The following is an 11,378-nucleotide window of genomic DNA, read 5'->3' as shown; positions in this document are numbered from 1 at the left end:
AGGCTCTTTCATCACCTAGCATTGGCACAATTCATGAGACCAAGTCTTGAGGGCCTTAGGAATGTTCCTTTTGTTCATATTTCCTCCCGAGATGGAATTCTTTCCAAAAAATTTGTCTCAAGAGGAACTTGATATTTCCTGAAGCTGATGGTTCTCATGTCTCCTTACTTTACATCTTTAGCTTTCTACCAGCATGGCAGCTCCTAACCCACTATAAGAGCCCTCAGAATAACAAACATCTTCTAGTGAGCACTAGTTTGTCACGGCCCTGGTTACATGGTTCTGACTGCACGAGCCCAGCTTTGGACATGACTTTTGGTCAGACTCTCCCTCGGGGTTGCTTCCACGGTTCTGCTCTGGTCACAGTTTTAGTTAAGCAGGAGTCACAAAGGCAAACAGGTACATAACACTCCAAACCTCCTTCCCACTAACTCATTTTTTTTCTTATGCTGTCATAAATTGAGTATCTTTCTCTCACCTCTCCCTTAAACAGCAGCATTACTGAGCACCCTATGTCCCAAGCACCACATGAAGCATTTTACAACACATTAACTTGGTAACAACCTCACAAGAGATGCTCGGGTGTGAATAAAGGTCAGTCTTCATCGAACAATGAATTTTTCCTGAGGATCAAAGAAACTCAACACTCCTAGGTCAGGTGACCAACTGTCCCAGATTTGCCTGTACTGAGGGGTTTCCTGAGATGCAGGTCTTTCAAAGTGCTCAAACCAGGATGAGTTGGTCACCCTGCTGCTAGGAATGGCAGAGGTTGCCACCAGATTATTAGTTAATTCCAAACATACTATCCTTGTCAAGATTCAAAATGATGCTCTAAGATCCAGATTTATTTTTTTACACAAAAACAGGTAACTTCTACTTCACAAAAAGAAATTAAATGCATCCAAAAGAGGAGCTTTTTTCTCTCTCAACTTATTAGAAAGGAATATAGCATGAAACTGAAATTCTTAGGGTACAGACTTGGTTTTCCATCCGTTTCTTGCTACGTACTAGTTAGGTGAATGGGCAAGTTGTTTTATCTAACCTTCAGTCTTTTAATCAGTGGGGATAATTGTAGCTACCTCACTAGATTGTTATGAAGATTAAACAGGGTAATGATGCCTGTGAAGGGCGAAGCAGTGCCTGGCACACAGTAAACAAATGTGAGCCGCCGTAATTAGGATACGGGAGGAGGGCAGGATGGTGGAAAGAGAAGCCATCACACCTGACAAACCTTTGTGCCCTATTTTACTCCTTTAACGAGATTCACAGGAATCTTCCCCATTTCCTCTTTGTGTACCTGTTTGTTTGTAAATAACAGAAGTCTTGCTGGGTGTAATAAAGCCTTTCTAAAGAAAATGAAAAGCGTACGTATCCCTTCTTCTCCATTCCCTTGAGAAAATAGTATCTGATTAAACATTTACTACACAGCACACGCTGCAGGAAGCATATCACAACGCACTGATTCGCCTAATTCTTACAACCCTGTCTATGAACCTACGCACTACTGTCTCTTGTAAGATGACGACCCTGAAGTTCAGGTAACTTGCGCAAACGTCACGTAGGGTGCCCAGGTCCGTGCAGCTCCGGGCTCGCTCGCCCCCCTTATGGACGCTCCAGGCACCCGGTGGGGGAACTCAGCACCTGGCCTTTGGGAGGGGGGAAGGGCAAGTCGCAAGAAACTTCCAGAAGTACCCAAGCCAAGGCCTGTAAAATGAATAGGCATTCACCAGGCGGGGGGGAGGGGGAGCGTCCCAATGGACAAAACAAAAGTAAAAGCATGGAGGTCAAACCTGCAATTCCCGTCGCCTTTAAAAACAAAAACAAAAAACTCTTGAAGGTGGGGGTGGGGATTCAAGTGTGGCCTTGGGACGCCCCTGGCTCCGCCCCAAACCCACTCGCCTCTCTACCAGGCCCTTCCTTCTCGCCCCCTCGGTTCCCGGCACCCTACGTCCCCGGCACCCTACTTTCCCGGCACCCCACGTCCCCAGCACCCTACTTCCCCGGCCCCCTCCGGCCTTCCCCGGGGTAAAAGCGCTGAAGGCTTTACCAACCGGAAACGCCGGGGGGAGCTGAGGTAGGAGGAGCGTGAGCGCCGCGGGTGAGAAACCCAGAGAGGGTTGAGTACCTCGGGGAGGTTGGACCCAACGTCACACCCACGTGTGTTCGCCTTATTTTCACACTCAACCCGCCCACTCCGCCCTTCCGGGGCCTCACCTTGGGACGCCACCTCAAGGGAACATAAGCAACCACTGCGCCTGCGCGGGCTTGCGTTTTCCCCGTCCCCCCCGAGAGAGGTGGGGCTTGAGCGTGGGAGGGGCGGGGATAGGCTGGCAGCTGGGCCCGTGTTCACCAATAGAAGAGAGGAACGGGGAGCCATGTGCTCACATGCTGCCCAATCATATTTTCTACTCCGAAATCGTCTGCAGCCCTGGAGGGCGTGGCTGGCGGATTGGCGGGGTTGAGCGCGGAGGATCACGTGATTCAAAAAGGTAAATACTGCCACGTGTGTGTCCCCCACCCCCGGACTGCGGCAAACCGTTGCACCACACTGTGTCGTCATTAAACAATTATTTAACGAGTGTGTGAAATGTGCTAAGCACTGTGACTCCAATCTAATAATCCCGACTTAAAATTGCTTTCAGTCCACAGACGATAGCATGGGGAAGGCCTGATGTGGGGTGGGAGCTGGGTGAAAGGGGCAAAAAGGGAGAAAATGGGAGACATATGTAATACTGTTGACAATAAAATAAAATTTTAAAAAATTATTCTCAGTCCAGTATATTTATTGACTCATTTAAATCATCCCACCCACTGTCCTAGTGTTTCCCGTATTCCATTAAAATGAGCATCTCCCAGCAGATGCTCACTTTAAAAGATTGTTACCTTTAACTTCTAATTTGTTCTCTCTCTCTCTCCTAACCCTTGGGATAATGAAAAAAAGGAAGGTTTTACGTCACAGGGTATTTTTAGAGCCCAATTTGAGTACTCAGGTGACTTTGTTCTCTCTGTTGTTTGTTTTGTTATCCAATAAAAAAGTTGGAATAAAGAAGTCTCTTAAAAAATCTTACCTTCCTTCCATCCAGACCGGGCGATGGGGGGCTTGTAGTTTTTTTCCATTGAATGGATAAATGAAATGAGGGAGAAACTGGGCTAAAAGACAAATCCACACACACTTTTTTGCTGCTCACCATACACCCAGCAGTCGCTACTGTTCTGTCAGCCTCCAGTGGTTTAAAACTGTTCAGTGGTGGCTTCTCATAGTCGGCATTGTCCTTTCTCATGTTTGCTTTTCTAATTCAGTTCTTTTCTCTTCCCCTCCCCACTCTGTCTGGTGAATTTCGGTGCCAGTGTAGTCATACATCCTAGTGGAGAAACTTGGCAGAACAACTTAGTGGTTAAGAGCTCAGGCATTGCCACCAGACAGATCTAGTCAAATCCTGAGTATGCCATTTGTGTGATCATGGGCAAGAGACTTCTCTAAGTTTATAGTTTCTCATCCATAAAATGGGGGCAATAATATCGACCTCACAGAGCTGGTTTGAATATTTAATGAGATGAGATGTGGAAAGCTCTTAGCACAGAGTAATATGCAGTAAATGCTCTAGAAGTAGAAGCTGTTATCATTTATTATATTTGATGACTGCAATGTAAAAATCAGCTTGTAGAGTGTGGTGAAGTCTTTGAAAGGCTTAGAAAAGAGTTGTAGGAAAAATGGTTTTCTATAGTTGGAAATGGAGGCAGAGAAATGAGAGGAGGAGAGACTGACTCAAACTGAAACAAGAGCTCACTGCTTCAGACAGGGTAGGGTAGTGGTTAAGAGTGTGTGTTCTGTTGGACTGACTGGGTTCAAATCCCTTCTTTGCTACTTATTAGATTCATAGTACTGGGAAAGTGGGCACTCCTATTGAACCTCAGCTTAGAAAAGTAGGATTTGCTAATAGTGTTAAAACCTCATAGGGCTGCCCAGAGAATTTTGAGACATACAGTCCTGGCACAGAGTAACTAATCAGTGGTTATTAACCCTTATTCAGGTTTCATGTTGCTCACTTTCTGGAAATATCCATGTAATTCAACTTCCAAGGCTGGAAGGAATGATGCTCACAAAGGATTAGGAAGAGACCTAGTCATGTTCAGTAGATAGAGAATAAAACAATCTCCAAACGTGAGGCCTTTCAACAAGGTGCTTTACTGGAGGGGACAGTGTAAGGTGAGAGACATAGGGATGATGCTTTACAGAGGCAATGCTGAGTCTTAACAGTACTTCTTGGTGTCCAGGTTCTTGTTCTCTTTGTTGTATGGGGCCTTTGAAAAGCAGATGGCAGCATTGCGGTCACAGTTGCAGATGAAGGCCTGGCAGGGTGTGTTTTTGCCTGGAAAAGAGCAAGAGGAGAGGACTGAGCCAAGGTGGATCCTGCTTTGTATAACCCAGGGGCAGGAAAAATTAACTGAAATCATTCACTGGCCATTCCATTGGTGCAAATTTAGGGTTGACAAGCAATTAAAATACCAGAATTTCAGATAAACAATGAATGCAATTAGATTATAAAGTGCATTATTTAGCAAGTTATTGTAAATTAATATGAATAAACACCCTGCAATGTAGGCTTCTTGACCTGGTTGGGTGGGGAGGGCAGCTGCATTAAAAATAAATTATTTGCAAAAATGTGTGTGTGTGTGTGCGGGGGCGCGGCGTCCCCTGGGGAGAGGCTCCGCAGCTTTCATCAGACCTGTAAAGGAGTCTGGAATCCACAGCAAGGAAACCTTCCCAATCAAGTTGTAGTGCAAAAATATGGTTTTCCGCCTGGTTGGGCATGGCTCAGTGGTTGAGCATCAGCCTAGGATCCAGGAGATCATGGTTTGATTCCCGGTCAGGGCACATGCCCGGGTTGCGGGCTAGGCAGCCAATCAATGACTCTCTCGTCATTGGTGTTTCTATCTCTCTCTCTCCCTCGCCTTTCCTCTCTCTGGGTTCCAATGCTGGCCCATCACTCATACGCTGTGGATGTCGGGCAAGTGACTATTTTTGAGCCTCAGCTTCCTAACCTGTAAAATGGGCTTAATAAAACCTACCTCACACATGATCCTTACCTCGTACCTGGCATGCAACTAGAGCCTAATAAATTCTAGTGCCGAGCTCTTTTTATGAAATAATAAAACAGTATAACATGGCAATTAAGAACAGAGGCTTTGGAGTCCCACAGACCTGTGTTCAATAATCAAACACCACCATTTACGAGTTGTGTGTCCTTGGGCAAATGGCTCAGGCTTTTGAGCCTTAGTTTCCTCATCTGTAAGATGGGGATGATAATGGGTACAGTTCTTGGCACCAAGAAATTGATCAATAAATGATAGCTATTATTACTATTATGTTCCCTCCTGCCTACTGAGGGCCTAACAAGCCAACAAGAAGGTAAACATACTGCTGCAGGTGATCTCTGAGCCAGAGCATTTGTATGAGTAGCTTTTGGTGTAGGGGTTGTCCAGGAGGAATTTGCAGCTGTCCAGCTTCTTGGCTTGGTCGTAGCAGCGGTCGTGTGTCTGGCAGCACCTGGGGAGGGGGGAAGGAGACAGAGCTGAGGCAGAAGCAGGCGCTGGGGCAGCAGGTCAGCCTGAACCTGCTCTCTCAGGAACAGGTGGGGATATTTTAGCTGACAGGCTCCAGGAGATTTTGGTTTTGTGGCTTGAAGAAGTTTAAGTCCTTTTATCATGTTTATTGAAGGCGATTTTAGAACTGGTTGCAGGAATACAGAACGATCATATATTCTGGAGGTGACCATTGAGTCATTGCTGCGATGTTTTGTGTGGCAATGTCCTACCACTAGGGGACAGCAGCACCCATTACCTCACATCTTGGACATTCCGCTTCCCATCCCCAAGAGGGAGCATTGGCTTCAGAGTCCTCTTGGAACATTTGTTTATATGACAAGAGGTGAAAATACGTTATCCTTAGCAAATATGCAAAGCCCCTTTCTGTGCCTCCTTGTGAGATCCTTGGCTGGTGCCCTCCCCTGACCCCACTGGCCCTCCGCTCTCCCTGCAGATCAATCACTCACTGGTCCAGTTCATCCACAGGGGTGCCGGATCCTCCCAGGCCACAGTAGCAGCCGTAGTTGTTGTAATCTTTCAAGGGGTCGCTGTCAGGAATCACGCACTTGATCATGTTGCGGAACTGCCACAGTGCCCGCGTGCTCACGCCGCCCTCTGCGGCACACACTGCAAGAAGACACAGCCGGAGTTCAAATCCGTCCTGGTTTGCTCTGCCAGCGCCCCAGGGGCCCCACTGCCTGCCTGCCCTCTCAGGCCCCACGCTGCCCCCCTGAGGAGCAGCCTCCATGTGGCAGCCAACTGAGGCCCTGCCCAGGAGCAGAGGCCTGGAGCCTACTCAGCCGGGGGTGGCCTGGCCATGATGGCCCATCTCCAGGCCCTGCTCCTGTTTCCCTATTTCTTTCTCTTTGATCCCATCAGCTCTGTCTTTGCAGAAGCCAGAACTGCATAAAGCCTCTGTGTATGTGTATGTGTATGTGTATGTGTATGTGTATGTGTATGTGTATGTGTATGCGTATGTGTGTGTTCCTCAGACAGGGAGCATGGCTCATTCATCTCAGTCCTCAGTCTCAACCCAGAGCCTGATACCTTCGTGGCTCCGATACCATCAAAATGGAATAAATAAGTGAACGATGGATGAATGAGGTGGGATTTGAATTCCAATGTATCTGACCCCATTCATTCAATCAGTGGTGCAAACAGCACTATCTCTGCTCTCATGGAGCCCGTGGGGGGTGGGGTGGGGGGGGGGTAAAAAAACAGAATCAGCAAAGATACAAACTGCAAGCAGAGATGGGTGCTGGGAAGATGGGACCTTGTACCAAGGCAGTATGATAGAGAGAAAGAAGAGGGGTCTTTCCTGGCCTGGATGGGCAGGGTGGGCCTTTTTGAGAGGGGTTATCTGAGTTCAGACCTGAAGGTTGAAAGCTGCCAGCTGTGGCGGGGGTGAGGGGGGGCATCTGAAGGAATCCCAATATGGGAGCTCTTAAGCCCCACAGGGAGCTCTAAATAAAGACTCCAGGTCTGGCCAGCCCTGTGACCTGTGGCCCCCGTTCCAGACAAGTGAGACCTTAGGCAGAGCTGGAAAGACTTGCCTACCTGTAAGCAGAGCAGCCAGCACAAGGAGTCTCATTGTGTCGTGTGTCGTGAAGCTGGTGAGAAAGAACTGATGCCACCTGAGGCCTCCCTTCTTATAGTCACCCTCGACCTCAAGATAAGGCTTTAGTGTTTGCTTTGCTCCCCACTAACTTCAAGTTGTCCTTGAGTCCGCCTGCTTTGGATGACTGCAAGTAGCCCTGCCAGCAGGAGGTCATGGAAACAGTGTACGTATTGGTCATCAGCACTTTTTAACGAAAGGGGTTATTTCTGGAGTCACATGTCTTGGAATCTTGACTCTCATACCCACTCCTTGGCACTCAGCCCAGCTTCATGGTTGGGGGTGGGGGTGGCAAAGCTGTCAACCCCATTGAAAAACTTGGAGAAGGGGGACAGGGAGGAAGTGTCCACTGCCTCCATAGTTTCTCACGTGCCTGGGTCTGAGCTGTGGATCCCATTGAGTGGTGCACTTTGCCGATGAGGAAACAGATTCAGAGAGGTGAAGCAACTTGCCCCAGGTCCCACAGCTAGCAAATGGCAGAGTAGGGGCTCAAACTTAGGTGTGTCTGATTCTAAGACACACCTTTTACCGCCCCCCCCACTTTACCAATATCAGCCCCTCTCTCATTTCCCACTGTGGGTTTGTAAGAAAACCCCCAAAGAAAACCCCCAGAATAGTGATAGAATTTAAAAAAGGGTTTCAGAACTGGTATCTGAGGGTGAAATTCACACAGCATAAAATTAACCATTTTATTATTATTTTTAAATATATCTTTATTGATTTCAGAAGGGGAAAGGAGAGGGAGGGAGAGAGAGAGAGAGAGAGAGAAACATCAATGATGAGTCATTGATCGAACCCGCAACCTGGGCATGTGCCCTGACCGGGAATCGAACCCTGATCACCTGGATCCCAGGTCAATGCTCAACAGCTGAGCCACGCCTGGCTGAGCAACCATTTTATTTTTAAAGTGAAAAGTTCAGTGGCATTTAGTACATTTACTGTGGGGCAACTGTCACCTCTATCTAGTTCCAGAACATTTTCATCCCCCCCAAAGGAAATCCTGTGCCCATTAGCAGTCACGCTCCCTCGGCCCCAGGCAACCACAACTTGCTTGTTGTCTCTATAGATTTACCTATTCTGGATATTTCACATAATGTGTAATATTTTATAATTGGTTTACTTTGTGTTTTCCCATTGAGTTCCCATGTGATCTCTGCAGCAATGCTGTGTTTTTATTGTATTTATATTTTATTAATATCTTATCTCAGTATGGTACCTTTGTTATGATTAATGAACCAATATTGATATATTATTATCATCATCAAATGCAATATTCATAAACTCAAGCCCATCACTTATTTATGGTTCCTTAGTTTTTACCAAATGTTTTTTTTCTGTTCCAGTATCCCACCCAAGATAGCCCACTATCTTCAGCTGTCATGTCCCTTAGCTGTGGCAGTTTCTCAGACTCCCTTGTCGTCGATGACCTTGACAGTCAGAGGAGGCCCCTCTATTGGAATGTGTCCGATGTTTGACTCATGATTGGCCTGGGGGGTGGGGATGGGTTTGGGGGAGGAAGATCACAGAGGTAAAGTGCCATTTTCATCACTTGGCCATGTTATGTCGGATCGTTTCTTATCCTGGATGCACCTTGGTCACTTTCCTGATGAGGACACCGAGGCTAAGCTGAGGTAGAGCTGGATGGAAATGGCCATGTCCAGACTTGAACCCACACCTGCCACTTCCTGGCGGACCCTTTCCCTCCAGCTGGGGCAAGGTTATGTTGCGTGTGGGTCGGTGGAAAATCAACTAGCCTCATCCTAACCGGGTGGCCTCTGCTCACACCCTCCACACTCCAGGATTCCGTCTCTCTGTATTTTTCCCTTGAACATGCAGCAGGGTCACGAAAGAAGAAATCTATCTGGAAGGGCTTCCCTGTTTCATCTCAAGTCCACGAGTCCCAAGAAACGCCTTTCTGCTAATGAGAGAACACCAAACGGCATTTAGTAAGCAGATGGGGAAACTGAGGCCCAGGGAGGGGAGGTGATCGGTTTGCTTAGGCCTGATTCTGCCCCCATTTGACTCAGGTTGTTGACATGCCACCTGTCTCTTCGTCTGTTTCTACATCTGTCCAATAATGTAGTCATTAGCCGCGAGTGGCTATTTCAATTCATTGCAATCAAATACTATTAAATATCAGTTCTCAGTGTTCAGTAGCTACATGTCTGTGGCTAGCGGCTGTTGTGTTGGACAGAGCAGATATTGCTTTCATCGTCGCATAGGTTCTATCGGACAGCTGTCCAGGCTGTCACCGAGCCTGGCTGGGCCCGGCCCAGAGGCAGGTGAGGGCTGTAAGAGACACTGGAGGGAGAGCAGCGTTTGCTCAGGGCCCCGCATCAGCCTGGGGAATGGTTCTGCCTCTTCAGCCTCCAGAATGAGTAAAGACTGCCTAAGGAAAGGGAAGGCTGGGCCAGCAAAATGCTAAGCCCCTCTTCTACGGGTTCGTTGGGGTCAGAATGAAACAGAGGACTAGGCACTGCTCCTGTTGGGGGTGGTCTGAGAAAGGAGGTGTAGCTGGTGCCACCAAATCCTCTAAGGCCAGAAGTATTAACTACCATTTTACTGAGTGCTAACTCTATTCCAGGCTAAGAACCTGGCAAAAACCTTGGAGGTAGGTCCAACTACAAACTCCTTGGAGAGGACCACTGAGGCTCCGAGAGGTTAAGGAACTGCCCCAATGTCACACAGCAAGACCAAGCTGTGAGTTGGATCTGGTGCTTACACCACAATATCACCTCGTGACAGGGCATTGTAATCGTGGGTGAGAGTGCGGAAAACCCCCCGGGGGCCAGAGGAGGTTTAGTCCTGCCCACTTCCCTCTTCCCCACCCCCAGGCAGCTGGAGGCTTTCCACAAAGGCAGGCTGCACAAATTCCCACGTGCTTTTCCTGCTGGGACTTAGGCGGAACACCTGGTTGGGGGGAGGGGCAGGCTGCTACTAGAACCTTCTGTTACTGGAAAGAGACCTGCTACATGTGACGATCCGAACCTTCGCAGGGAACACAGAGGTGGCAGAGGAATGGACCCGGCAGGTCATGCGGCAGCCCACCAAGCCCCTGTGCCCTCTGTGCCATGACCTTCTGCTGCCCCAGGTTCCAGGCACAGGTGTGCACAGCACAGCCTCTCCCAGCCTGGGAAAAACACACGCTCCAGTGGAAAAAACAGCTAAGGATAGCTTCTTGGCTCCTTCAGGTGAAGGCATACCCACACCCCAGCAAGGTCACAGCGACCCGGCCCCTAGAAGACAAGGCTCCTGCTTCCAGGAAATGCTTAAGAACAGCTACCATTTGGTGAGTGCTTCTACGCGCTTGGCACTGTGCCAAGGGCTTCCTGTGCATTGTTTCTCAGCCTAACCGCGATCTTCTGGCATAGCTATTATTGTTTCACCATCTTCCCCTTTTTACAGATCATAAAACTGGTTCAGAGAGCTTAATAAATAAGTTGGAGTCACACAGCTTGAAAGTGGCGGAGATGGGATTTGAACCTGTGTGCGCCCACCCGCCTCTTAGTCCAGGGCTTTCTTTAATAACAAATAATAATCCTAATAAGGGCAATCACAGCAGCAGCAAGCGTCCTTTGATGGAAACATTGCTGGGCTGCCTCCTATTGGGGATCGAGCCTGCAACCTGGCTGGGGATGGAACAGTGACCTCTCGGTCCATGGGATGACACGCAACCAGCTGAGCCACACCAGCTGGGCTCTTGCCTGTGCTTTTTGATGTCCTATCCAAGAAATTATTGCCAACTCCAATGCCTTGAAGTTTCCCAGTTTTCTTCTAGTTTTCTAGTTTTAAGTCTCACATTTAGGTCTTTAATTCATTTTGAGCTAATTTTTGTAGATGGTATAAGGGTCCCACTTCATTCTTTTGCATGTAGCTATCAAGTTTTCCTAGTAACGTTTGTTGGAGACTATCCTTTCCACACCGAGTGCCCTTGGCGCCCTTGCTGATCATTTGCCCGCATTAGTGGGAGTTTATTTCTGGGTACTCTGTTCTATTTCATTGGCTTGTCTGTCTCTATGTCTCTATGCCAGTACCTCACTGTTTTGATTACTATAGCTTTTGTAATATATCTTGAAATCAGGAAGTGTGAACCCACCAACTTTTAAAAAATTGTTTGGACTCTTTGGGGTCCCTTGAGATTCTAAATGAAGTTTAAGATGAATTTTTATATTTCTGC

General features: G+C 47.8%; 1 protein-coding gene across 1 annotated transcript; it reads right to left on the bottom strand.

The window, feature by feature from the left end:
- Nucleotides 1–4,251: 4,251 nt before the first annotated feature.
- Nucleotides 4,252–7,177, bottom strand: PLA2G1B (phospholipase A2 group IB). Its single transcript, XM_016201562.2, has 4 exons — nucleotides 7,144–7,177; nucleotides 6,054–6,213; nucleotides 5,421–5,548; nucleotides 4,252–4,370 (listed from the first exon to the last, which is right to left on the bottom strand). Exons 1-4 carry the CDS (start codon nucleotides 7,175–7,177, stop codon nucleotides 4,252–4,254), a joined length of 441 nt encoding a protein of 146 aa, XP_016057048.2.
- Nucleotides 7,178–11,378: the final 4,201 nt, after the last annotated feature.

This window comes from Miniopterus natalensis, chromosome 20 (genome assembly GCF_054644295.1).
Source record: "Miniopterus natalensis isolate mMinNat1 chromosome 20, mMinNat1.hap1, whole genome shotgun sequence".
Classification (NCBI taxonomy): Eukaryota; Metazoa; Chordata; class Mammalia; order Chiroptera; family Miniopteridae; genus Miniopterus; species Miniopterus natalensis.
The sequence above is the reverse complement of the archived record's forward strand: the minus strand, read 5'-3'. Positions and strand labels throughout refer to the sequence as shown.

Excerpts from the sequence above, each read along its gene's own strand:
- PLA2G1B (XM_016201562.2), bottom strand. The coding sequence starts at position 7,177 with ATGAGACTCCTTGTGCTGGCTGCTCTGCTTACAG. Across the intron at positions 6,214-7,143 it reads GCTGGCTGCTCTGCTTACAG|TGTGTGCCGCAGAGGGCGGC; the intron begins GTAGGCAAGTCT and ends GTCTTCTTGCAG. Across the intron at positions 4,371-5,420 it reads CTCAGAGATCACCTGCAGCA|GCAAAAACACACCCTGCCAG; the intron begins GTATGTTTACCT and ends GCTCTTTTCCAG.